The sequence below is a fragment of the Pectinophora gossypiella genome, chromosome 26 (assembly GCF_024362695.1).
Source record: "Pectinophora gossypiella chromosome 26, ilPecGoss1.1, whole genome shotgun sequence".
Lineage (NCBI taxonomy): Eukaryota > Metazoa > Arthropoda > Insecta > Lepidoptera > Gelechiidae > Pectinophora > Pectinophora gossypiella.
Genome location: NC_065429.1, coordinates 5,764,880 through 5,789,227, shown reverse-complemented (window position 1 = coordinate 5,789,227; position 24,348 = coordinate 5,764,880). Strand labels below are relative to the sequence as shown.

At 39.5% G+C, this 24,348-nt stretch overlaps 2 protein-coding genes across 5 annotated transcripts; one reads left to right on the top strand and one right to left on the bottom strand.

The window, feature by feature from the left end:
- Positions 1–1,987: 1,987 nt before the first annotated feature.
- On the bottom strand, positions 1,988–15,520 carry LOC126378388 (putative ammonium transporter 2). Of its 3 annotated transcripts, none has more exons than XM_050026709.1 (11): positions 14,689–15,520; positions 12,881–12,967; positions 12,317–12,515; positions 10,844–10,989; positions 9,679–9,884; positions 7,069–7,237; positions 6,186–6,335; positions 5,642–5,719; positions 3,859–4,037; positions 3,319–3,438; positions 1,988–2,523 (listed from the first exon to the last, which is right to left on the bottom strand). In XM_050026709.1, exons 1-11 carry the CDS (start codon positions 14,840–14,842, stop codon positions 2,146–2,148), a joined length of 1,866 nt encoding a protein of 621 aa, XP_049882666.1. In that variant the 5' UTR covers positions 14,843–15,520; the 3' UTR covers positions 1,988–2,145. The 3 variants fall into 3 exon arrangements, with proteins under 3 accessions (XP_049882666.1, XP_049882667.1, XP_049882668.1); XM_050026710.1 differs by having other exon boundaries at positions 9,679–9,842; positions 14,689–15,518; XM_050026711.1 differs by lacking the exon at positions 14,689–15,520 and adding an exon at positions 13,043–13,199.
- Positions 15,521–15,943: 423 nt separating this feature from the next.
- On the top strand, positions 15,944–21,635 carry LOC126378461 (uncharacterized). 2 transcript variants are annotated; one of them, XM_050026839.1, is made up of 7 exons: positions 15,944–16,036; positions 16,407–16,529; positions 17,454–17,772; positions 18,333–18,525; positions 19,096–19,263; positions 19,655–19,786; positions 20,475–21,635. In XM_050026839.1, exons 1-7 carry the CDS (start codon positions 15,995–15,997, stop codon positions 20,605–20,607), a joined length of 1,110 nt encoding a protein of 369 aa, XP_049882796.1. In that variant the 5' UTR covers positions 15,944–15,994; the 3' UTR covers positions 20,608–21,635. The 2 variants fall into 2 exon arrangements, with proteins under 2 accessions (XP_049882796.1, XP_049882798.1); XM_050026841.1 differs by having other exon boundaries at positions 15,945–16,036; positions 18,429–18,525.
- The last annotated feature ends 2,713 nt before the right edge of the window (positions 21,636–24,348 follow it).

Below are 24,348 nucleotides of genomic sequence, written 5' to 3'. Positions count from 1 at the left end.
TGGGAATAAAGTTATTCTATTCAATATGACTCAAGTGGATCAGCGATCCCTAGTCACACTACCATCTTGTGACTAGCGGGGTACTATGCTCTGTTCGATACCCCGATAACATCCTTTGGCGGCAGCACACCTTTGCCGCCAAATCATCGAACGGCTAGCAATGGCAGCGTTTCATAGGATTGAGCATAGCTGGTTTTGTTGTACCATGATTCTTACAATAATTGAAGTGAGACTAAAATACTATAATACTGTTTATCACAATAGTTTAATTATATGAGGGACTTTCCAGGCTATGTTCAAAAAAAAAAAAATATATAGATGGCGCTGTAAAAAAGAAAGAAATAAAATTTTATTTTTTTAAAGAACGTCTAGGGCCCTGTGCCGAGGTTTTTCTTGCAGCTTCTTTTCCCCGGCTATACAGGTTGTGAGAAGCTGCAGTAGTTTTAGGCGGATGAGACGTTCGTTATGTAAAAATTGACGATTCAAAGTGTAACTATGTTACCTAATGAATAAAGATATTTTTGAATTTGAATGTGAAAACATTTATTCGGCAACAAATACATAATTACATATTGTTAAGTGGTGGTTAGTAATTAACAATAGAATTATAAAACCGAAACAGCTGCAGCTCAGCAAATGGCATAGCCTGGCTGTAAGAGTTGCCTTCGTTTAACCTTCTAATTTCATGGAAAACAGACATATTATTATGCATCTTTTATCTTTGTTTTTGGGTAAGTATAAATGATGACTCTTGTTAGTACACCCATGCATCTCCACCTTCCGCCCATTATTATTCTGATCAAAATAAAGAGAAGCAATAAAAAAAACAAAAGAAACAAATATTGCAGAATGATAATCTAAATATATAAAAGGAGAAACTGACTGACTGACATATCAACGCACAGCCTAAACGGCTAAACGTAGGCACTTGAAATTTGGAAGGGACGTAGCTTAGGTACCGTAGAGGTGCACTAAGAAAGGAATTCCCACGGGAACGGGAATTAGCGGGAAAATCCTTTTGTATGAAAAATCTAAACCGCTTAAGTTAGACGCTTGAAATTTGGCATGCCTTAATTAACTTAAAGCTTAGTTGCAACAGGATATTGCAAAATTCCCACGGAAACGGGAGTTAGCGGGAAAAAACAAATCGAAACCGCGTAAGACAGATGTTTTAAATCTAGCATGCATGCATACCTTAGTAAATATAAAGTTTAGTTATGGCTGTATTTTGAAAAATGGGAGTTATTGGGAAAAAATTGTATGAAAAAATCTAAACTACATAAGTTAGATGCTTGAAATTTGATATGCACTCCCACACACACAAAGATCTCTCTTTTATAACACGCTACGCGGACGACGTCGCGGGCAAAAGCTATAGAATTAAGAATTATGTTGCTACCTAGCAATATAATTCTATACATAATCTGATCGAAATATCAAGCAACAATTATTTTTATTTGTAATGGCAGCATTATAATAATAAAAGAAATATAATAGTTTTGACTAATTATGTATCTGAACAATGAGAAATTAGGTATCCATCACGTTAAATCTGGACAGCGCCATCTATATTTTTTTGGAGAACGTAGCCTGGAAAATCTCTTATTAAAGTGACACTAAAATAAAACACTAATACTAATTATCATCAAAAAGTGCGAAAATCATGAATACCTATCTCTGACATGATTCCATCAAGCAGATGCACTGTTGCCGATAAAATATGGCACCGTCAAATCAAGGCGTTATAATAGATATGCCCCTCGTGTAGTTCTTAATCGCGCGCCGCGTAGTAGTTCGGTGCTGATTCCAGTACCAATACACACACCATCTAATTTTATTTTAAGTTATACCTGTCTTTTTCTTATCCGCCGAAAAGGAACGGGACGGGTGAACGACTGACAAAATTTACGGAACACACGCAGAAATTTAAAAAACCACAAAATTAAACAGTCGGAATTAAGTTGTCAGCACGTGTCAAACGGGATGCATTTCAGTGAGATGGCTATTCCATAAAAGTGTATTCCATATTTTTATGCCTGTCGCTTCCCCGTCCCTTTCCTTTGCGGCGGATAAGAAAATGACAGGTATAATTTAAAATAATATTGGATGTTTTTACTGGAATCAACACCGGTACAACGCTATCGACTAGTCAATCCATCTTACCCCGCTCCGAGCTATATCATTTTCGTAATCACTTTCATTAAATCTATGCCTGAACCTGTCTTCGTGAGCAATAATATCATTAACCTCTTCTAATTCAGTAACAGATAGTTCTTTCAACTTTTTCCCTTTAATATCTGGTATAACTTTAATTTTTGACGTTTTGTTCCCGCCATTTTTGTTCATTTCTTGTGAAATCGAGTCTATGGTCGCGTGAAGTTCGTTCTCTGGGTTGCCAGGGCGTTTGTTCAAAAATCCATTGTTTCTAAAACTTGACGAGTCCACTTCTTTCTCTTCAAATGCTTTGTTTTTAAACATATTCATTGGTAAATTGGATTTGTTTTCTTGTTTCTTCTTGTGAGCCTGTAAGAGGTAAAACATAATTACATAACATAACCTAAGTAGGTACATCCCTCTGCTGAACATAGGCCACCCCTCAATCAACCGGAAGGGGTATAGAGCATTCTCTACCACGCTGCTTTTTTTGGCTTTTTACCTAATTTCTACTGGCTTAAGACTGAGTAAGTATATAATTGTTATCTGGCATGGTCATAAGACAGATGGCATGTTAGCATAGATTGAAAAATAATACTACGCATAGAACGGTACGATCCACCCCGCTCCAATTCGTACTGGGCGCCGAGTTCGATTTACCTCACCCCCTCTGTGTTTTACTTTAGTCTAAATGGCTGTAAGCCGCTGAGGAGTAGGGGACACTGCCTGTGACACTCACACATAGCATGGTATTGTTCGATAGAAAATAATCGATCGACTGTCATCACTATGCTCACAAACGTCACAACACTAACTTAGGTATTTTGACAGATTTAATTCTTACCGCGCATTGAGACGATTGTAAAATGTTATTGAAATATAATCAATTATTTTACCTATTGAACGTGTCGCTCTGTTAAATAGTACCTGCGGGCTTAGCACTGCAAGCGCGCGACTCTTTCTCGCGTCGACATACGTCACCCGTCACTCTCACACAGTACTGCACAGAAAGAGACAGACGATCTCTGTCGCGGCGAGAAAGAGTCGCGTGCTTACGGTGCTAGGCCCGCTGGTATAAGAACGAGACATTGTATGTAGTGTCCTGGTGTCCGCAAATCTACAGTAAGTCACGTAAAAAGTAAGTAAAAAAATATATATTTTTACCTCATAAATTTTATCTATGACATGACTATGTCCCGTATTGACGCCGATACCTCCGACCTCCTCTATGCTGTTGGAGCGATGGTACGGCCTTAGTGCAGACACCGCTCGCGATACCCCCACCTGTAAATAGATTTAATTTTAAATAGATTTACAGGTACAGTAATAGATAACAGCCTCCGTGGTCTAGTGGTTAGAGCGTTAGGCTCACGATCTGGAAGTCCGGGTTCGATTCCCGATGGGGGACATTGTTGAAATCACTTTGTGAGGCTGTCCTTTGTTTGGTAAGGATTTTTCAGGCTTGAATCACCTGTTTGTCCGAAAAAGTAAGATGATTCCGTGCTTCGGAGGGCACGTTAAGCCGTTGGTGCCGGCTATTAGCCGTAAAAACACCTCCACCAACTCCCATTGGAGCAGCGTGGTGGAATATGCTCTATACTCCCTCCGGTTGATTGAGGGGAGGCCTGTGCCCAGAAGTGGGAAGGCTGTTTATGTATGTATGTAGGTAAGTTGTATGAACCCGGGCTGTGGTACTGGTCTTACCTGGCCATGCCTAATCCGGTGTTCACACAGATCAGCCCCCAGCAGCTCCTCGTAAGGGTCCATCCTGATTGGCAACACCTTGTCTATGGCCCACAGGAGCGACATAGTCACGACCACTCCCCACGACATCAGACATACTGCCGTCAGACTCTGCACGCCCAGGAGGTACCAGCCACCGCCTGATATAAATTAAAAAATAATAAAAAACCTCTAGCATTTCCTATCCCGTATTTCACAGGGTCCGCTTACCTAACATGAAGATTTGACAGGTCCGGTTTTTTACAGAAGCGACTGCCTGTCTGACCTTCCAACCCGCGAAGGGAAAACCAGCCCAATACAGATTAGGTCACATACCTCCGAAACGCATTTTAAGAAATGTGGGTTTCCTTACGATGTTTTCCTTCACTGCTGAGCACGTGATATGACCCAAACACGAATTCGAAAACAAATTCGAAATTCATTGGTTTAAGCACGTGCTGGGATTAAAACCTGCGACCTCACAGTGGGAGTTAAGCATTCTTCCACGTCGTTAAGTACGTAAAAAAGATAGATAATTTGTTCCGATACACAAGATTAATCAACCGTGATTCAGATTGATCAATTAAAAAAAAGAAGTAACCATTTACCTACTAGTTTTTGTCGCGGGTTCATAAAAAGCTGTGTGTTCCGGATAAAGGTCTATTGCGAAAGTTTGCGAGGCTATTCACTACTCTTTCATGCAGAAACTACTGAACATATTTCGATAATTTTGTTATAAAGTTGAGGAGCTCGATGGCGCAGCGGTAAACGCGCTCGGCCTGCTATTGTTGAAGTTAAGCAACTTTCGCAAAGGCCGGTCATAGGATGGGTGACCACAAAAAAAAAGTTTTCATCTCGAGCTCCTCCGTGCTTCGGAAGGCACGTTAAGCCGTTGGTCCCGGCTGCATTAGCAGTCGTTAATAACCACCAATCCGCACTGGGCCCGCGTGGTGGTTTAAGGCCCGATCTCCCTATCCATCCATAGGGAAGGCCCGTGCCCCAGCAGTGGGGACGTTAATAGGCTGGTGATGATGTTATAAAGTCTCTGCTTGCCTCGGTGGGAAATAACCGTAAGCGTAAGTATATGATGTGGACCTACGGTGTATAACGTGACTTGCCCAGGGATACGGGTGAAGACCTCAACGCCATCGGTACGGCAATGCAGGACGGAAGGGGCAAGTCACAGGGACTGTAACCTGTTACCTGGCAGAGGGCAGCAGTAACTGTCAGTACTATTCATAGGACAGGAGACCTAGTACGGCTTTGTAATAGACTACTCTGCCATCCCACTCGCGTCAGACAGAGTACTGTGGGAAGGCAAGAGGGAAACCACTACCCTATTTTTCCCTAAAAAGTAGCATGGAGAATGCTACACCGACAAGAGCGTGCCTCGTAGTGATGAAACTAATAACTTGTAATGTCAGCCGTGGTAGCCCAGCTGGTAGAACGCTTGACTCTCACATTGAGGTCGCAGGTTCGAACCCCTGTGATTTTCGAATTCATATTTGGGTCATAAATGACTATCACGTGGTCAGCGGTGAAGGAAAACATAGTGAGCAAACCCACATTCCCGAGAAATTGAGGTATGTGACCTAATCTAATTTGGCCTGCCTTTCCCTTCGCGGGTTGGAAGGTCAGACAGGCAGTCGCTTCTGTAAAAAATCGGACCTGTCAAATCTTCAGGTTTGGTTAGCGGACCTTGTGAAAAAGGGAATAATAAAATTAATGTAAGCAAGTATGTATTTTGGTGAAACTCCAAACAAACCTTTGAAAAGACCAGATCGCCCATTAGTGGTGTCCATCGGTACAGGGTTATCAGCAAACAGGCCTACTGCGATCACTCCTTAAATGTAAAGAAATTGATATAAGTAAGTATTTGCCCAGATTTCAGCAGACACCTAATTTAGTTCTAAGTTATAGCTGTCATTATCTTATCATAGCTCCGCGCGCGGCACGAATATATCAAGGGCTTCGACCAATAGACGCAGTGTATGCTATCTACATAGATAGACAACGTACGGCTATTGGCCAAAGCGCTCGATAGAATCCGCAGAGCGCGCGGAGCGGTGGAGAAGCCGCGAGTGCTGGCATTTCTTGAACATCCTTGTCACACAAGCGCCATTAACGCCAGTTAGTTCGCTTACGATGTCAATGTCAAAGATATGTAACGTAGTAACCAAAAAAATCGTTTATTGCTGACGCCAAGAAATAAGATTACCACGATGAAGTGACTACGAAACACAGCTTTTATTTTCCGCTCTTGATTACATTATTACAAACCAATTTATACCAATTCTCCCCGTTCTTACCCCAAAGTCCACAAGCGCCGTGCACAGCGGAGGCGCCGACGGGGTCGTCTACGCGAAGTCTGTCGAAGAGGGGCGAAGTCACCGACGCTATCCCAGCTCCGATCAGTCCTATGACCAGCGCTTCCCAAGCTCGGTAGAGGAAACAACCAGCTGAAATTTATCAGTGTTATTACAAAACAAAGACTAACACTCGTATTCTCAGATGTTCACTCGACTTTTCCTCCATTCGACTCTTCCTCCACTCGACTCTTCCTCCATTCGACTATTCCTCCACTCGACTCTTCCTCCACCCGACTCTTCCTCCACTCGACTCTTCCTCCATCCGACTCTCCCTCCACACGACTCTTCCTTCACTCGACTCTTCCTCCACCCGACTCTTCCTCCACTCGACTCTTCCTCCACCCGACTCTTCCTACACTCGACTATTCCTCCAATCGACTCTTCCTCCACACGACTCTTCCTACACTCGACTATTCCTCCACTCGACTCTTCCTCCACTCGAATCTTCATCCACTCGACTCTTCCTCCACTCGACTCTTCCTCCACTCGACTCTTCCTACACTCGACTATTCCTCCACTCGATTCGGTCTTAGCTGAATATTTCGGTATTTTTAGGTGACGTTTATGTCATTGGCTTGAGTTTTAGACGTCTATCTAAGAATACGCCGAGATATTTCACGTGCTCCTCCCAAGGATCGGCTTTTTTCCTTCACCGCTGAGCACGTGATAATCGCTTATGATCACATGAATTCGAAAACAAATTCGACAGTCGTTTTAGGCCTCTGATGGATTCGAAACTGCGACCTCAAAGTGAGAGGCAAGCTTTCTACCAACTGGGCTACTATGGCTTCCAAAAAACTATATGAATAAAAAAAAAACTTACCAGTGATAGACACAAGCGCTCCTAGAATGCTGTTGATGAGCTCCATGACGTCTGCCCGCCCTTTATTCTTGATGAGCGTGAAGATCAGTCCGAAGCAGCCGCCACCGAAGGACCCCATCATCGTCATCACGGCCGCCCGGGCCGCGTACTGCCATTTAGCTCCACTGACCTTTAAGAAGAATGTAAAATCTGAAACGTATCATTCAGTATACTTTTCGTGTGTAAGATAAACATGCTGGCGGCATAGGGGTGGCCCAAGGGCCACCCCCGCCGCACCCTAACCTACTGTTATGCCTTGTAAAAATTATGACAAAACACTATTATTCTAAAAAAGAATTATGGATATCTATTTATTAATCCCAAAAATAAGTTATACCTAACAAACCAGTATTCCTAGATGTTATTATGGGAAAGTAAAACTATTATGCTAAAAACGTTATGCAAAAAGGATTATGATAATTAAAATTATGACAAAAACATTTATGCATTTTAAGACAATCCCAAATTAACATTATGCTCACTCTAATAGTTTTGTAACTCTATGGTATAGCACGCGAGGTGCGTTTCGTATCACAATTTGACGGTTTCACTTCGATAAATTATAATCTACCGAAAAATAATACGTTAAATTGTAAGCAATATGATACGATTCATAATTATTCGACAGTTCACAATCTCGCGAGATAGATTATAATCTAACGTTATTTACAATTTTACGGTGACATATATAAGATTACTTATTAAAAGAAACATTAAGCATATACATAGATTAAGAATACTTACTTTTAAGGATACCTGTGGCTAGGGATTTTGATTTTTTAAATATTGTTACCTAATTATTTAATACATAATACTTATGCTACCATTATAATATACCTCGCTATGGTGTATTCGGTGTAGCGAATACTGAGGGGGATGATTCAGCTCACGATTCTGAGTTGATTTCAAGTGGAATTTCCTGTCGGAAAATTCATGAAATTGTTTGTGTTTTTTAAATTATTTCCAGTTCCATACTTATGCGGAAAATTCCATTTGATATCAACTCAGAATAATGGTATGAATTACACTCAACATTGTCGTTCCGGTGTCACTAACACCCTGTATAAACATACCTAAATTACATCCGAAATGTGTCAAAGTATTTTAACTTTTTTTGACGTGATTTATTGTTGATATACCGCTCTCTCTCTCTCTCTCTCTTTGTTTAAGAACTGCGCTCTTGTCGGTGGAGTAATCGCCATTACTCCATAGATAGATATACCGCATAATATATGTTTAAAATACAAAAACTGGAAAGCCCCTCTTTATTGGCTTCTAAGTTTTTCTTACTCCATTATTTATGCAAATCCAACGGTCTTGTTCAAGGTTGCCAAGGACTCAGACAAACAAGGCAATCAGTTTAACTAGATTTCTATTTACATCAACCTATTAGTAGCAAATTACTGTGCATTAGCGTTGTCATTCCGTTAAACGGCGGACATTTTGAAATTAAACTCGTTACACAAAATGGCGTCAATTTACCGCATGCATTGTAAAAAATGACAATTCAAAGTGTAACTATGTATATGTTACCTATTGAATAAAGATACTTTGAATTTGAATTGAGTATTGAGTTGAGATTCCTTATTCTATGCTTATAGTAAGTTGGCGACATATATATCAAATCAAATTTTAAGTTGTTGTTGTGGTGCTGTTAAGGGTTCTTGTTTGTACTTTCCTATACTTTTAAGACCTCTGTAAAACATCAGGAATGCAATAAATATCTTATCTTATCTTAATCAAATCAGTTTATTTGCATTAGGGATTACGGGCGTGAGTTTATGTATGTATGTATGTATGTTTATTTGCGAGAACACATAAAAATACAAAAAGGTGGTAAAATATACGTAATATATAATAATGATTTACATACCAGTAACACTAATTCGTAAGCCATTTCGGTTAAGTTAATGTTGAACCTATTTCCAGTCAGTGGCAAATTATTTTATAATTCAATGCACATATTTCATGCATTTCTTTTATGCATATTCATCTAATATTCATGCATGCATGTTCTAACTGGATGTTTGCAAAAAGACAAGGTTCTCGCTCCATGACTACATTGTCTTTGAGGTCGGAGGTGGAATGCAATCTCGACTCGAAATCGTAAATTCGAGATCCCGCGCGATTGGAAACATCAATCCCGCGAGATCCCGAAATTTTCGGTGGCTCAATAATAATCCAGGGTGGATGAGGTTGGTAATTCACTTCACAACCCACACGATAGAAGAAGAAGAAGCAGAGTCCTTAAGCCGCATACATACCGATGCGCTCAGCAGCACCATGTCGTCTGCATAGCTCAAGTTACTAACACGTACTGTAATACATACATAAACTCACGCCTATTTCCCACCGGGGTAAGCAGAGACAATAGAATTTCATTTGCTTCGATCCTGACACACTTCTCTTGCTTCCTCCACATTCATCAATCGCTTCACGCACGCCGGTTCAGAGTAGATCGTATTAAACCTTTTCTAAGGACATCTCCAATTTGGTCATCGTAAGTCCTTCTCGGTCTTCCTCTGCCAGCCCTACCATCGTACTGTAATATCCTGAGCTTATGTAACTTACCCCATAAGTGCTTCCAGAGTTGAAGGCCAGCCACCCCCACCAGAGCACGAAGGTCCCCATGACGGCATTGACTGGATTGCCCAGCGGTAGTGGACCAGTGCCGTGGGCATAGCGCCCCAGCCGTGGGCCCAGCATGAGGGCTGATGCGAAGGCTGACGCTCCTCCTGTTTGTTCATAATCTTTTAGTGCTTTGTCATCTTCTTCTTCTATCGTTTGGGTTGTGCGGCGGATTACCAACAACAAAAAAATTAAACAACTAAAAATTAGGAGTCAGAGTAGTGATATCAATACAGATGACAGTATTCACATTGCGAAGAGTTTGCTGTTGCGAACTCTTCGCAAGTTTTATAATATTTTTTATGTTTTTTATATTTATTCTTTTTTGACGTATTGTATGTTGGTTTTGTTTTCTTCTTGTCGTTTGCTTTTTTGGTGACTGGTGAAAATATATTAAAATATCTCTCAAAGCTAAGTATTTGTTATTCCTTCGTTTCATTTAGTTATACAGTCCACAACATATTCATCAGCTTCCACCGTAGCTCATATTTGCCTTGCGGCGCACAAATTTTTAAGTACCTAGTATTTTGTCTATATAAATAGTTGCATCATGAAAAATACGACAATAGGTATATGGAAACAAGTTATGAGCATTGGAAAGAAATTAATTCAGTAGGTAACATAGTTACACTTTGAATCGTCAGTTTTACATAACGAACGTCTCATCCGCCTAAAACTACTGCAGCTTCTCACAACCTGTATAGCCGGGGAAAAGAAGCTGCAAGAAAAACCTCGGCACAGGGCCCTAGACGATCTTTAAAAAAATAAAAATAAACATAAAATATTGGTATACAATTGAGTAATTTAGCTGCCTAATATCAGTTCTCAGACAGTTAATCCCATGCATTCATATCTTCTAAATAATCACTAACTTTATAATAACCTTTTTTGTAAAGTTTTTGTTTAACTACTGTCTTAAAACAGTTGAAAGGCAAATTATGAATGTCAATGGGAATCTTATTGTAAAAACGTATACATTGCCACTTAAAAGATTTAGTAATCTCATGTAATCGACTGACTTGTAAAGCAAGCATTAATTGCATTAATTGCAGAATGTTGAATAAACATTTTCTCTCTCTTTCTCTCTATATCAATTTTAGGTGCGTACCAATAAGGTGCACAGGGCCGGATCCAGCGATGTCTACCGCCCCCAGTTTATTGAGGAACCCATGCTCCCCCCACACCCACCCCGCTGGCACACAATACACTATGGTGTTGAGGAACGAGAAAAGACAGTATGCTTTAAAGTTGGTCCTGTAACAAACAAAAGAAAAATAACATAATATTCCTGACTCCAAATTCAAATTCAAAAATATCTTTATTCAGTAGGTAACATAGTTACACTTTGAATCGTCAATTTTTACATAACGAACGTCTCATCCGCCTAAAAGTACTGCAGCTTCTCACAACCTGTATAGCCGGGGAAAAGAAGCTGCAAGAAAAACCTCGGCACAGGGCCCTAGACGTTCTTTAAAAAAATAAAAATCATAAAATATTTTTATACAATTGAGTAATTTAGCTGCCTAATATCAGTTCTCAGACAGTTAATCCCATGCATTCATATCTTCTAAATAATTACTAACTTTATAATAACCTTTTTTGTAAAGTTTCTGTTTAACTACTGTCTTAAAACAGTTGAAAGGCAAACTCTGAAGGTCAATGGGAATCTTATTAAAAATCTTTAGATAGCGCGACAAGCTAGACCGCTTTTTGAAACGGTGGCACGAACAAGATGGGGACAGGGAGGAGTGGAAGAAGGGAAGAGAGGCCTTTGCCCTGCAGTGGGACACCCAGGTCTATTAACAAGCGGTGTACACCTCTCGACACCCTGAGCTGCTTACAACCATGTTGTTGCCTTGCCGTCCAGTCGCGTCGGCTAGATAGACGGCCCATCCAGTGAGTGGCGAGTCACGGCTTGGTCATTATATCTTTGTTATTAAAATTGGTCGAGCAGGCGCCATAGTCCCCTATAGCCCCAGTATCCCGGTCCACTAACCCCCAACCCAATAACCCAGTTCCCTTTGTTCCCATAATCTGCAATAGTCCTACACGAACCGGGGATCGTCTTTGGGTGCTCTTCCATAGTGCATACAGGGATAATTGCCGGTTGGTTTAGACAACATTTAGATTAAATTGTCTGACATTTTATATCTACCTAATACATTGCTTCAATGTGGCCCATTAAGACTCCCTGCTATGTAATACATACTACATTGCTTTAATGTGGCCCATTTAGACCCGCTAGTTGTGTTATACCTAATACATTGCTTCAATTTGGCCGTTTTAGATCTCCAGTTATGTTAACAGCCTCCGTGGTAGTGGTTAGAGCGTTAGGCTCACGATCTGGAGATCCGGGTTCGATTCCCGATGGGGACATTGTCGAAATCACTGTGAGATTGTCCTTTGTTTGGTAAGGACTTTTCAGGCTTGAAACACCTGATTGTCTGAAAAAGTAAGATGATTCCGTGTTTCGGAGGCCGTGTTTTTTAGCCGTAAAAACAACCCGCATTGGAGCAGCGTGGTGGAGTATGCTCCATACCCCCTCCGGTTGATATCTGATACATTTGTGACAAAAACTCACCTCTCAGCCATAGCGCCGCTAACGATGGTAGTAGCAGTAGTGGCAAAGGACAGCTGGAACAGGAAAGACGCGAACACAGGGCCCATTAGGGCGTCCCCCACTGGCGGGTCCACAAGGAAGTCCCCCGTGCCCACGAACGAGTTGGTCAGGGGGCCCTGACCGAAAGACATGCCGTAACCGAAGATCCAGTAAGTGAGGCCTGCGGAGGAAGTAGCATTAAATGGTGCTTTTATTCTGAATGTCCTGACAGTTACTGCTGTCCTCTGTCAGAACAGTGCGACAATATGCCGCTGCTCTTTTCTGCCGCGCGGGGAAAAACTCGTAGTGCGCGCCTGGCCTTACCCTGCTGATATTCCCAAAATGGGAATGTTTCCGTTGTAAAAACGCTTTAATAAGGACACAGCTGGCTGCTTTTCTTTTTCAAATTGTTTTTATTTGTACTCAGGGTCTTATCTGCCTAAAGGTTAGGTAATAGAGCTCTTTTAACATAACTTTCGCGCCTTTTTACTGCTAAGAACATTCCCAAAGTGAGTACATTCCCGAAAACGGTACATCGCTGCTTACCACCAAGAGAAATATCCGCCAGATTCTTCATCATAATGTTTGCTTCATTCTTTACGGAGACACAACCAGACTCCAACATGCCGAAACCTAAAAAAAAGTAATTAAGTACGTGAGAAAAAAGTGCTTCCGCGAGGACCCAAAGTCACTTGCAGCTCTGCTCACCCCATTATCGTATATACAGCGTGTTAGTGACATCGTAACGAAAACTTTGAGGGAAGATTCAGGCCTTCTTACTTAGTTGATGTCAAGTGGAATTTTCCGTCACAATGGTACTTACTTAAAAGTAAATTTTTGTTTTTTTTTTTTTTATTATTTTCCGTTCCATACTTTGCGACGGAAAATTCCACACACAGAAATATAGCTAGCATAGTATTGTAATCTTTATCGCCGACAGAATAACCATAATAAAAACACAAAAACTGTTTAAAAACGAAAACTACTTACTACTAAGTTACAATTTTACAAATTGACAATGAATTTAATTTGATTATTATTACTGTCACGTTTACTTACATTTTGTTTAAGTACAAATTATCGTTTAGCTGTTTCACGTGATGTATTTATGTATTTATGGGCCATAAACAGATTTCTATAGATATTGAAGACTATAGAGAACCGGAGAGGAAATATAATTGGCCACCTGATACGACACGATTCATTTACAACAAACATCATAGAAGGAAAAATTGAAGGGAAGAGAGAAAGGGGTAGGAGAACATTTATGAAACAAATAAAAGAGAAGATGCAGGTCGTGTCGTATCAGGAGGTGAAGGATTTGGCGGGAAGAAGAGAGAAGTGGCGATTACTCCACCGACAAGAGCGCAGCTCTTAAATAAAGAGAGAGAAACAGATTTCACGAGTTTAACGACGGATATAGGGAAACCAGATAAAACTTACGTGTTTTACAAGGTTGCTATGATTTTTTAGAGATGAGTGTGGTATCAACAAGTGTAGTTTTTTCTCAATTTTGGTGGCGAAGATTCATATTATGTTTTCGTGAAAAATTAAGTTCCGATATTGAAAAGGATAGTTAGAACTATCAGAAACTGCAGAAGGCTAAATAATATCTTGATTATATCTAGAAATATAAGAGTTTAAAATGAAGTGGAACCACCAAAATTGAAAACTGCCCACGAAAGAAAGTAAATAAATGACTATTTATTCTAAAGCAACGGCCTGTCAATAGTTCCACAGTTATCAATCCACAAAATCCAATCTAATCGTCAGTCTACAGACAACAGTCAACAGATATCAGGCACAGTCATCAGTCCTCAGTCCAGTTATCAGTCATCGGTCGTCGGTCATTAATCATATGTCATCGGAAATCATTTATCGGTCCACAGTCATCAGTTCACATTTCACAGTCATCAGTCCACAGTCATCAGTACGCAGTCATCAGTCAACAGTCATCGGTCCACAGTCATCAGTCCACAGTCGTCAGTACACAGTTATCAGTCCACAGTCATCAGTTCACATTTCACAGTCATCAGTCCACAGTCATCAGTTCACAGTCATTAAATCTTCAGTCAGCAGTCCACAGTTATTAGTTTACATTTCACAGTCATCAGGCCACAGTCATCAGTCCACAGTCATCAGTTCACAGTCATTAGTCCTCAGTCAGCAGTTTACAGTCCACAGTTATCAGTCAGTCCAAAGTTCGTCGCACCAACCTCTATGAGGTGACTTTTATTTTAAGTATTTAATGTTTTATTTATAAGCTGTTGGTGTATCTTGTATAAGCACTAAATTGCCGATTCTTAATTGCCACAGTTCTTGAATGATATGAATCAAATGATAACATAACTCACCAGTTTGCATAGTAAAGATGATGAACGAAGAAGTTAATATCCAATTCGTGTCTTCTAAGTCTATTTCGAAGTTCTGTTGAAGATTGACTGTGGAGTTCGTCAGATTCGGAGACCGGAGTCCCGTGTGGAGGGGAAAACTCCAATTCACGTCCATTTTGTCGTCCAATTCCCGCCTTATTTGTTTTTAAATTAAAGTCACTAACATGGCAATGGCATTAAAACTAAATCCAACTTTTTGTAGCATATATTTAAAGTTTTTAAATTAAATTGTAATTATTGATTTTAATAAAAAAGAATGTCTAAATTGTAATTAATTTCACAACAACATAGATAAAAAGTTCATTGTTACTGTCTATACGTATTACAGGTATTTTATTGAAGTTGTTTCTGTATTATTGTCCTGCCAAAGCAAGTATTATTATTTTCGCTAGATTATTATCGATCTTAACAGACAACACAATCACAACACAGATATTTTTTCGCTACATAGTCACTCCTTTTTTTTCTTCAAGGAACAATAATAGGATTAACGTATTTAAGTCTTATGTAATATAATCCTTAAGACAATAAGGATAACTTTATAGAGACGAAAACACAGGAAAAAAATATTTGCCAAAATATACGGAAAATTTACGAAAAATATATTTATACTTTTATATTACGTGAAAAATACGAAAAAGATATATATTGAATTTTGCCAAAAACATAAAAAAAGTTAATTCATAATTTTCAACACTCTTTGACCACAAGTAATACAAACTAAACACGATATTAAACTACGTTATTGTCACTGTCTACACCACCGATACGTTTTTAAGGCACCAACTATACGTTTTACTCATATAACTCTAGGAGATACTTTCTTGTTGGGGTAATGCACACTGTGGAGAAATACTGGCAGCAATGAGTTATTGTTTTCACTAACACAGTTGACTCGACCATTATAGACGGCGATACGGCTCACCACCTATCACGTTGGTCTAACAGAAAGGTCGGTGAGGTGTGGCCACTTAGTTCATCTTGCGATGGATGTACCTCTGACTACCCCAATTGGGTTATATTCGTGAGCTTAAAATTTTGTTGTTATAAATTAAGAATCTATGTAATGGAGCACCCCAGCGCCCTCTATTAATGTCAGTTAAGTGCCGCAAAATACGTGTGATAAACCAAAAAAATAAAATACTTAAAAATAATTTTACTTTGTTTCTTTAAAAAAATATAAAAATAATATGATAATAATTTTGAATATAGGTCACGTTTGATTTTGAAACAATATTTGAATTTATATATTTTTTTTATCATAACAATGTTGCTTTTTTACGCGTGCGCACCTGTCTTGCTGTGTTGGGTAAGAATTAAAAAAAAACTTTATTTTTCTTGTATCGCGTGTTGTGAGGTCGATGACTGATCTCATTAACTGTGTCAGGTCCGAAAATCGGTCCTGGGGTCTCATTGATAAAACTCAAAATATCTTAATTAACGGTATAATTAAGTATTTTTATTTAACTTTTATAAAAATTTAAATAAGTTTTTTACTTACATTTTTTTTAATGCTTCCGAATAGAGAAAAAAAATGTTAAAATTAGTGATGTTCTGAATCTATCGACTACGATCCGTTTTAACAATTTTATTTTAGATTTTTCTTATATATTTTTTGTTTAGGTTTATGTTTGTTTTTTTTATATGCAAATATTTGTTAAATTATTATTTTCTTTTAGCAATCTCTTGTCAATGGAGCGGAAGGGGATCCAAACCTCAAATTGTCAGAATCGGAGGGATCCTCGCCAGACTATGATGACTATTTGTCTCTTTTAAATAAGGAATACGAATATCTTGATCAGGTGAGAAAAAAGACGATTTTTTTTTAGTAAAGGTACAGAAAAAAACTCCTATTTTCTCCCTAAAAAAGTAGCATAGAAAATGCTGCACGGACTAGAGCGTGGCTCTTAAATTGTTTCATTAAATGAAACAGATGGTGCTGTTAACATTTTCCTTCGTTTAATGTTCTACTACTTTGACTTGCCCATTCTCTTTTGAATGTAAAATTTTGCAATCACTAGTCCTGTAGGAGCTCGCTGGCGCAGCGGTAAACGCGCTCGGTCTGCGATTGTTGAAGTTAAGCAACTTTCGCAAAGGCCGGTCATAGGATGGGTGACCACAAAAAAAAAGTTTTCATCTCGAACTCCTCCGTGCTTCGGAAGGCACGTTAAGCCGTTGGTCCCGGCTGCATTAGCAGTCGTTAATAACCACCAATCCGCATTGGGCCTGCGTGGTGGTTTAACGCCCGATCTCCCTATCCATCCATAGGGAAGGCCCGTGCCCCAGCAGTGGGCACGTTAATGGGCTGATGATGATGATGATGAGTCCTGTAGGGCTAACATGCGCGACGTGATAAAATTATCGATCGATGCAACAAATTTTAAAAAACGACATGACTTATTTGGGTTCATATTATATTAGCACCAATCGACAAAACGACATAATTATATCAAATTGCTGCATGAGCAATAAGGCCGCCTGTTGTGCTTTTCTGTATATGTTGTCCTTATCTCTGTATTTTGTGTCCATTGTGCTCAATAAAGTATTTTATTTATCTATCGTCAGTATCGATAAAATTACCGTGCGTTCCATAATTTTTTTGCCTGTCGATTTTGACCCTTACCTTTTCGATGGATAAGAAAATGACAGGTGTGACTTAAAATTAGATGGTACTAACTGGAATCAACAACGTTACTCACTTATTTTTTTTAATACACGTTTTACAGCAGAAAGAAAAGCTAAATGACTATTTACCTCCTGTATTCGATTGGATTAGTGAAGCTAAAACCGATTTAACAGAGGCTCTTGGTGGCATTACTACAGAAATTGACGAAATCCTGAACATTGGTGTCGAGAATGTGGGCAAAAGTCTCGAAGGACTAATAGACCAGGATGAAAGTCTCGATACGGGAGAAAATGGACAGGAAAAATGTCTCGAAACGGGCACAGATGGTTCTTCTCATGATTTGCGTCCAGAAATGTTAAATGATAAAGGAGATTATGATGATGAATATGAAAGAACCTCTCGCGCCTTGGAATATGAATGTAAGTTTTTTTTTTATTAATTTGCATCATTAAGGGCACCGTGGTAGGCCGGTTGGTAGAATGCTGGCCTCTCACTTTGAGGTCGTTGGTTCGAACGCAGCACAGGCCTAAACCAATGATTGTCGAATTTGTTTTCGAATTCATGTTTGGAGCATTGATCTGAACTGGGCTACCACGTCTTCACAAAACATCATTATAATGTACAGCCTCCGTGGTCCAGTAGTTGAGCGTTGGGCATACGATCCGGAGGTCCCGGGTTCGAATCCCGGTGGGGACATATCACAAAAATCACTTTGTGATCCCTAGTTTGGTTAGGAAATTACAGGCTGATCACCTGATTGTCCAAAAAGTAAGATGATCCATGCTTCGGAAGGCACGTTAAGCCGTTGGTCCCGGTCGTTACATGAGCCATGTCAGGGGCTTTTGGCGGCTCAATAATAACCCTGACACCAGGCTTGATGAGGTTGGGAATTCACCTCACAACCTAGACGATAGGAGAAGAAATTATAATGTAAATTACGAAAATAAAAGATTTTTGTTTTCTTTCCACTACTTCTCAGACTACGTTCCATATTATTATCCCGTGTACCCGTATTACCCACGGACCTATACACCGATAACTTATTACCCTGAAGTCGTCCCTCTGGCGGTTCCAGCTCAGGGAGTCTCTGGGGAATGTTTGGTGCCAGTTCAGCAAGTCATTCCTGTCAAAGGAGAAGTCACTATCGCTAGAACCTTCACTGGTGGCTGTTTGTAAGTATCTACGAATCTAACCTATGAATATCTACAGGGTGTTAGTGACATCGTAACGAATACTCAGGGGGATGATTCAGACCATGATTCTGAGTTAATATCAAGTGGAATTTTTCGTCGCAATTTTTCATGTTATTTTCATTTTTATTTTCATGTTATTTTCATTTTTATTTTCATGTTATTTTCATTTTTTTTTATTCATTTCATTTCATTCTGTATACAGGTTGTTAGTGACTTCATACCGAATACTGAGGGGGATGATTCAGTTCATGATTGTGAGTTAATATACAATGGATGATTGAGTGATTTTTATGTTTGTTTTTAAAATTATTTTAATTTCTATACTTTTGCGACGTGGTATTTTTATAAGTTCTCGCTCTGGAGGTCTGCGTTCCTCTATGGTTCTCGCCCGATATATTATTAAAAAAATATATCATCATTAATTTAAGAGCCACGCTCTTGCCAGTGTAGCATTCTCCATGCTACTTTTTTAGGGAAAAATAGGTCAGTGGTTGCCCTATTGCCTTCCGCCCCAAAAGAAACTAATAAAAATAAATTTTATTTTTCCAGTAATCTCCAAGACGTATGTCCTGTGGACATCATTGATGACCTGGTCTCAGTTACTGCATGTGGTGATGGAAATGATGATAATGGATGTGATGGAAATGTACCAATTAGTGCGGTGACTCCTGTATCAGGTCAATTCACCGTTACTGCCACGTATGGTGATGGAGTAATGTAAGTGACATTATTAACCTAAATCTTTTTTTAAGGTTAATTCAAATTCAAATCATCAATAATTTAAGAGCCACGCTCTTGTCGGCGTAGCATTCTCCATGCTACTTTTTTAGGGAAAAATAGGGCAGTGGTTTCTCTCTTGCCTTCCGTCATGGCATGGCATTTCTCATTATTATTTTTTTTTGTTATGTGTTCGGTATTTCCTGTGTTTTAAATAAAGTATTTGTTATGTTATGTTAGGCTGTTAGTCCGGATTACTATTTACTGTTGTAATTACGTAGTCGTTACATGGGTCAGGGGCCTTTGGCGGCTCAATAGTAACCATGACATTGGTTGCTGAGGTTGGTCATCCCACAACCCACACGATATCAGTAGTTGTCTTTGATTACAGCAACTTCCCTGCGCTATCTTCAGAAGTTTCAGAACCACCATGTTGTGATGGATCAGGTCCAGAGGACAGTGTGGTAGCACCAGTGACGGGACAAGTCACCATCTCTGCTGCTTTTGACGAATGTGGGGCAATGTAAGTATTAAATTGGCAAAGGAAACACACTTCTGTGTCCCCGAAGCCTAGCCCTTCGGTGTACAGTACAGTCGTGAGCAATATCATAGGTACCCACTTTAGAATACACACACACACACACACACACACACACACACACACACACACACACACACACACACACACACACACACACACACAACCTTTTTGTAACAGTATTTTTAAATTACTTTTCTCATATTTCTTACGTTTTTTTTTTTATTATTTACTTTCTTTGTATTGCTCTATTTATAACATTATTAATGACCGTATTCCTGGAGGTGGAGGCCTGGAGACCTATAAACACAGGGTACCCTAGTTTAGGCTCCAGCCTCTACAAATATTATTAATGTTCATGTTATAAAATGATTGTAAACTAGTATAAGAACAATGTTATTTGTAGAGGAAATAAATATATTACTTACTTATTACTTACTTACTTAGAATCCTGTCGCACTATCATATTTGACATTTAATGAGACTTATGTTAATGTGATATGGTTTCAAAGTGTATAATATTAGTAGTCGCAGCTTTCTTGCAGCTTTTCCCCGGCTATACAGGTTATGAGCTGAAGTAGTTTTAGGCGGATGTGACGTTCGTTATGTAAAAATTGACGATTGAAAGCGTGTGTATGTTACTTACTGAATGAAGATATTTTTGATGTTTTAGGTGCCTTCAATCACCTGAAGTTCCTGTGAGCTCAATTGTGACGAAAGACCAGAATATAGCAGTGGTACCGTCAATTGAAGTACGCGGCAAAGTGCCTGCCCACGGACAAGTGACTATAACTACTCAGTTTTAGAAATTATCACGTCCTACCAACTGACTGTTTCTTCTTTTTTTCTTATAAAACCAATGTTACAAACACTGGAATATCTCTCTCTCTCTCTCTCTCTATTTAAGAGCTGCGCTCTTGACGGTGGAGTAACCGCCATTCCTCTCTTCTTCCCGCCAAAACCTTCACCTCCCGATACGACACGACCTGCACCTTCTCTTTTATTTGTTTCATAAATGTTATCCTAGGTCTACCCCTTCCTCTCTTCCCTTAAATTTTTCCTTCTATAATGTTTGTTATAAATGAATCGTGTCGTATCAGGTGGCCAATCATATTTCCTCTCCGGTTCTCTATAGTCTTCAATATGGTTCTCTTTTCTTCAACTCTTTCCAGCACTTTTACATTTGACACCACTGGAATATAGACATCGGTAAACCCGCAAAAGTTTGTCTCGTTGCCTGCTCCGCGCACCACGTCACAATGGTTGTCTTTATTTAATAGAAATTACAAGCTATACCTATATGTAGGTACTTTGTCTACCACAATAACCAACACTAAATAGTATGTCTTGTCTTGTCTTAGGGCTGGATTTTCCCCTTTATTCTCATAAGGACTGATTCGCAATTGATCTGAAAAAGCTATTGCTTTTTTTTTTTTTTTGCTATTGGACTTACTTTTATAGTATGCGTATCGAATAGTAATATTGCTTTTTAGATGAATTGCTTCAATATGCAGGGTGTGTTAAAAATGCCACATCGATGCAATTCGTCTAAAAAGCAACTTGACATTTGCGCATTTAAAAAGTAAGTGCGCAATGTCAATACATCTCAAATAGCAATATTGACTTTTTGGACAAGTTGCTTCAATGTGGTCTTTTGAACCCCCTGGACTGACGTTCTAAGTACAGTATATCAACAACGCCATTAAAACACATAATAACGGGTTCTTACCGCGTTTAAATGGGGATATGAGACTCCCAAAACAATGTATAAACAACGCCATTGTCTTGAAGAATCACACCCCTGCATGAAAATTTAAAAGGAAATAAGAATCTAATTACTGACTAATAAATGAAATATAAAATAAATAACTTGTTTTTTTTTTTATTATCCTCCGTCAATCCGCAGTGGAGCAGCGTGGTCCAACATGACACCGTTGGATCGTCGATCCCTAGTCACTCTACCAACTTGTGACTAGCGGAGTACTATGCTCTTTTCGGTACCCTGAAAAACATCCTTTGGCGGCAGCACATCCTCGCCGCCAAACTGGTGATCCCGACGTGATTCTATGGAGATTCGATTCGATTAGTCCCCGATACCGACCCCGCCGGCATGGTAGAAGATTTCTTTTTCAAATATTATTCCTCTCAATTGACGCCCTGAGCCAAGGTTCGGGCCCAACTGGGCACCCTCAGGCCTGTTGTCTTAAACGTTGTACCGGGTGAGAGCCTTCAGCGCTCTCCATTTGCCCGGCCAAGTATTTAATGCCATCTGCGGCAAATCTACAATAAGTCACGTCATAAAAAAGGATTCGATTAGATTTTTTGGAATTTTTCATGAAATTTCATGGTTTGGCTACACCTTCACCAGAAAAGATTATCGTAAGATAATATAAGATGAAGTTATGCAACATTTTCACATGCATATTCTTGCTCAAATAATGATAAATTAAGATGGTCACGTACATCTTTATTATCGAAGATTCAATGATTGATAAAATAAGAAATTAATGTATAAAAGAAATGTATGAATGTAATTTTGTAACAGTGTATATTCGTTTTTATTATGACGATGTACTGTATTCGAGTAGTTGGCTTTATTAGTGTTGCCATTTTACAGGTAATTATACTTAAAAACTTTTAAAGGTACTTTTTTATTGCGAAATTTTCAACGCAATCGAAATAGAGTAAGATTTTTTCTTTACTAGAAGCCTTGGCATCGCACAGGCCTAACCAATGATAGTCAAATTTGTTTTCGAATTCATTTTTGGATCATAAATGATTATCACGTGCTCAGCGGCGAAGGAAAACATCGTGAGGAAGCCCACATTCCCGAGAAATGCATTTTCGGAGGTATGTGACCTAATCTGTATTGGGCTGGTTTTCCCTTCGCGGGTTGGAAGGTTACACAGGCAGTCGCTTCTGTAAAGAACCGGACCTGTCAAATCTTCAGGTTAGGTAAGCGGATCTTGTAAAAAAGGGGATGACGCTAGGGAAATGATGACGATGATGATATGCAATTTTATTTACTTCTTTATTTTCATCGTGAAATAAGTATTAACTCTTCACGTATGATGATGTTTTTGTCTTTACTCCACTTACATAAACTGCCTATATATGTCCCACTGCTGGGCACAGGCCTCCCCTCAATCAACCGGAGGGGGTATGGAGCATACTCCACCACGCTGCTCCACTGCGGGTTGGTGGAGGTGTTTTTACGGCTTAGCCAGGACCAACGGCTTAACGTGCCCTCCGAAGCACGGAATCATCTTACTTTTTCGGACAATCAGGTGATTCAAGCCTGAAAAGTCCTTACCAAACAAAGGACAGTCTCACAAAGTGATTTCGACAATGTCCCCTAACGCCTAACGCCTAAGCCTAACGCTCTAACCACTAGACCACGGAGGCTGTTAACTCCATTTAATTACGTATAAATATGTACTTATTTAACACTTTTTCCAGGGAGTCTCATCACAAATCTTATCTTATGGCATATCAAGAAATGGCATTGGCACGCCAGTCTTAGCTAATATTGGCGCAAGCACCAATATTGCCAATGGCAACTTAGCCAATAGAAATATTCCCGCCAATTGCTTAAACACCAATGGAAATCTAGCCAATTTCCAATCCGTAAATCTACAGTCACTTATAAACGGAGCCGCAATTAACAGTGGAAAAATTGGCTTAGCAAATGGAATTGCCAACAACCTGTACGGAAGCAACCTAGCCAATAGCTTGGCTAGTTCAGGCAACTTGAGGAATTACGGTAATGCAGTGACGTCGTGTGGCAAGCAAGCATCTTTCCCAAATGGTTCTGGCAACCAAGCATTACTGTTGGCAAACGGTAGCAACCAAGCGTTTGGCATACAAATCCTAGCTGCTGATTTAGAAGTGGGAGGGCAGTTACAAGTAGCTGGTAAGTTACCATTTTATGGAACAGTTGAAGTCAATGGCCAGCTACCATCTGCTGGATCTGCGTCCGTTAGTTATAGTTGTGGGACTGTTAACGTGTAAAAAATACCTGCATAATAGCTGTATGATTCTGTCTTCTTCTATCGTGTGGTTTGTGAGATTACCAACCCCATCAACCCTTGTGTCAGGGTTACTATTGAGCAGCCAAAGGCACCTGATATGGCTCATGTAACGACTACTAACTTATATCAGTAAGTAGTAACCGGGACCAACGGCTTAACGTGTATAATTCTATAAAAGCGCTTGCTTTTCAATCAATCGAACTGACAATACACTGTCTGACACTTTTATTTAGTGCTGAACTAACGATTATTAGCGTTGCCCTAGGGCCCGGTTACATCTACCAATCTTTCGTCAGTCGTGTCTAGATTTATGCTTTAAAGAAAAATTAACCTTAATACTGTACTTTGTTAGTTATTTGTATGGGTCATATACTGTTCGATAAAAGATTGATAACAGACGACAATTACGCGCCGATTGCTATCATTCGTAGAAAAAAAATACCTTATGATTACTGTACTGTGATCTTTATTTGTAAGGGCTATATTCCGATTGTCAAAAAACCGTGGCTTTGTACA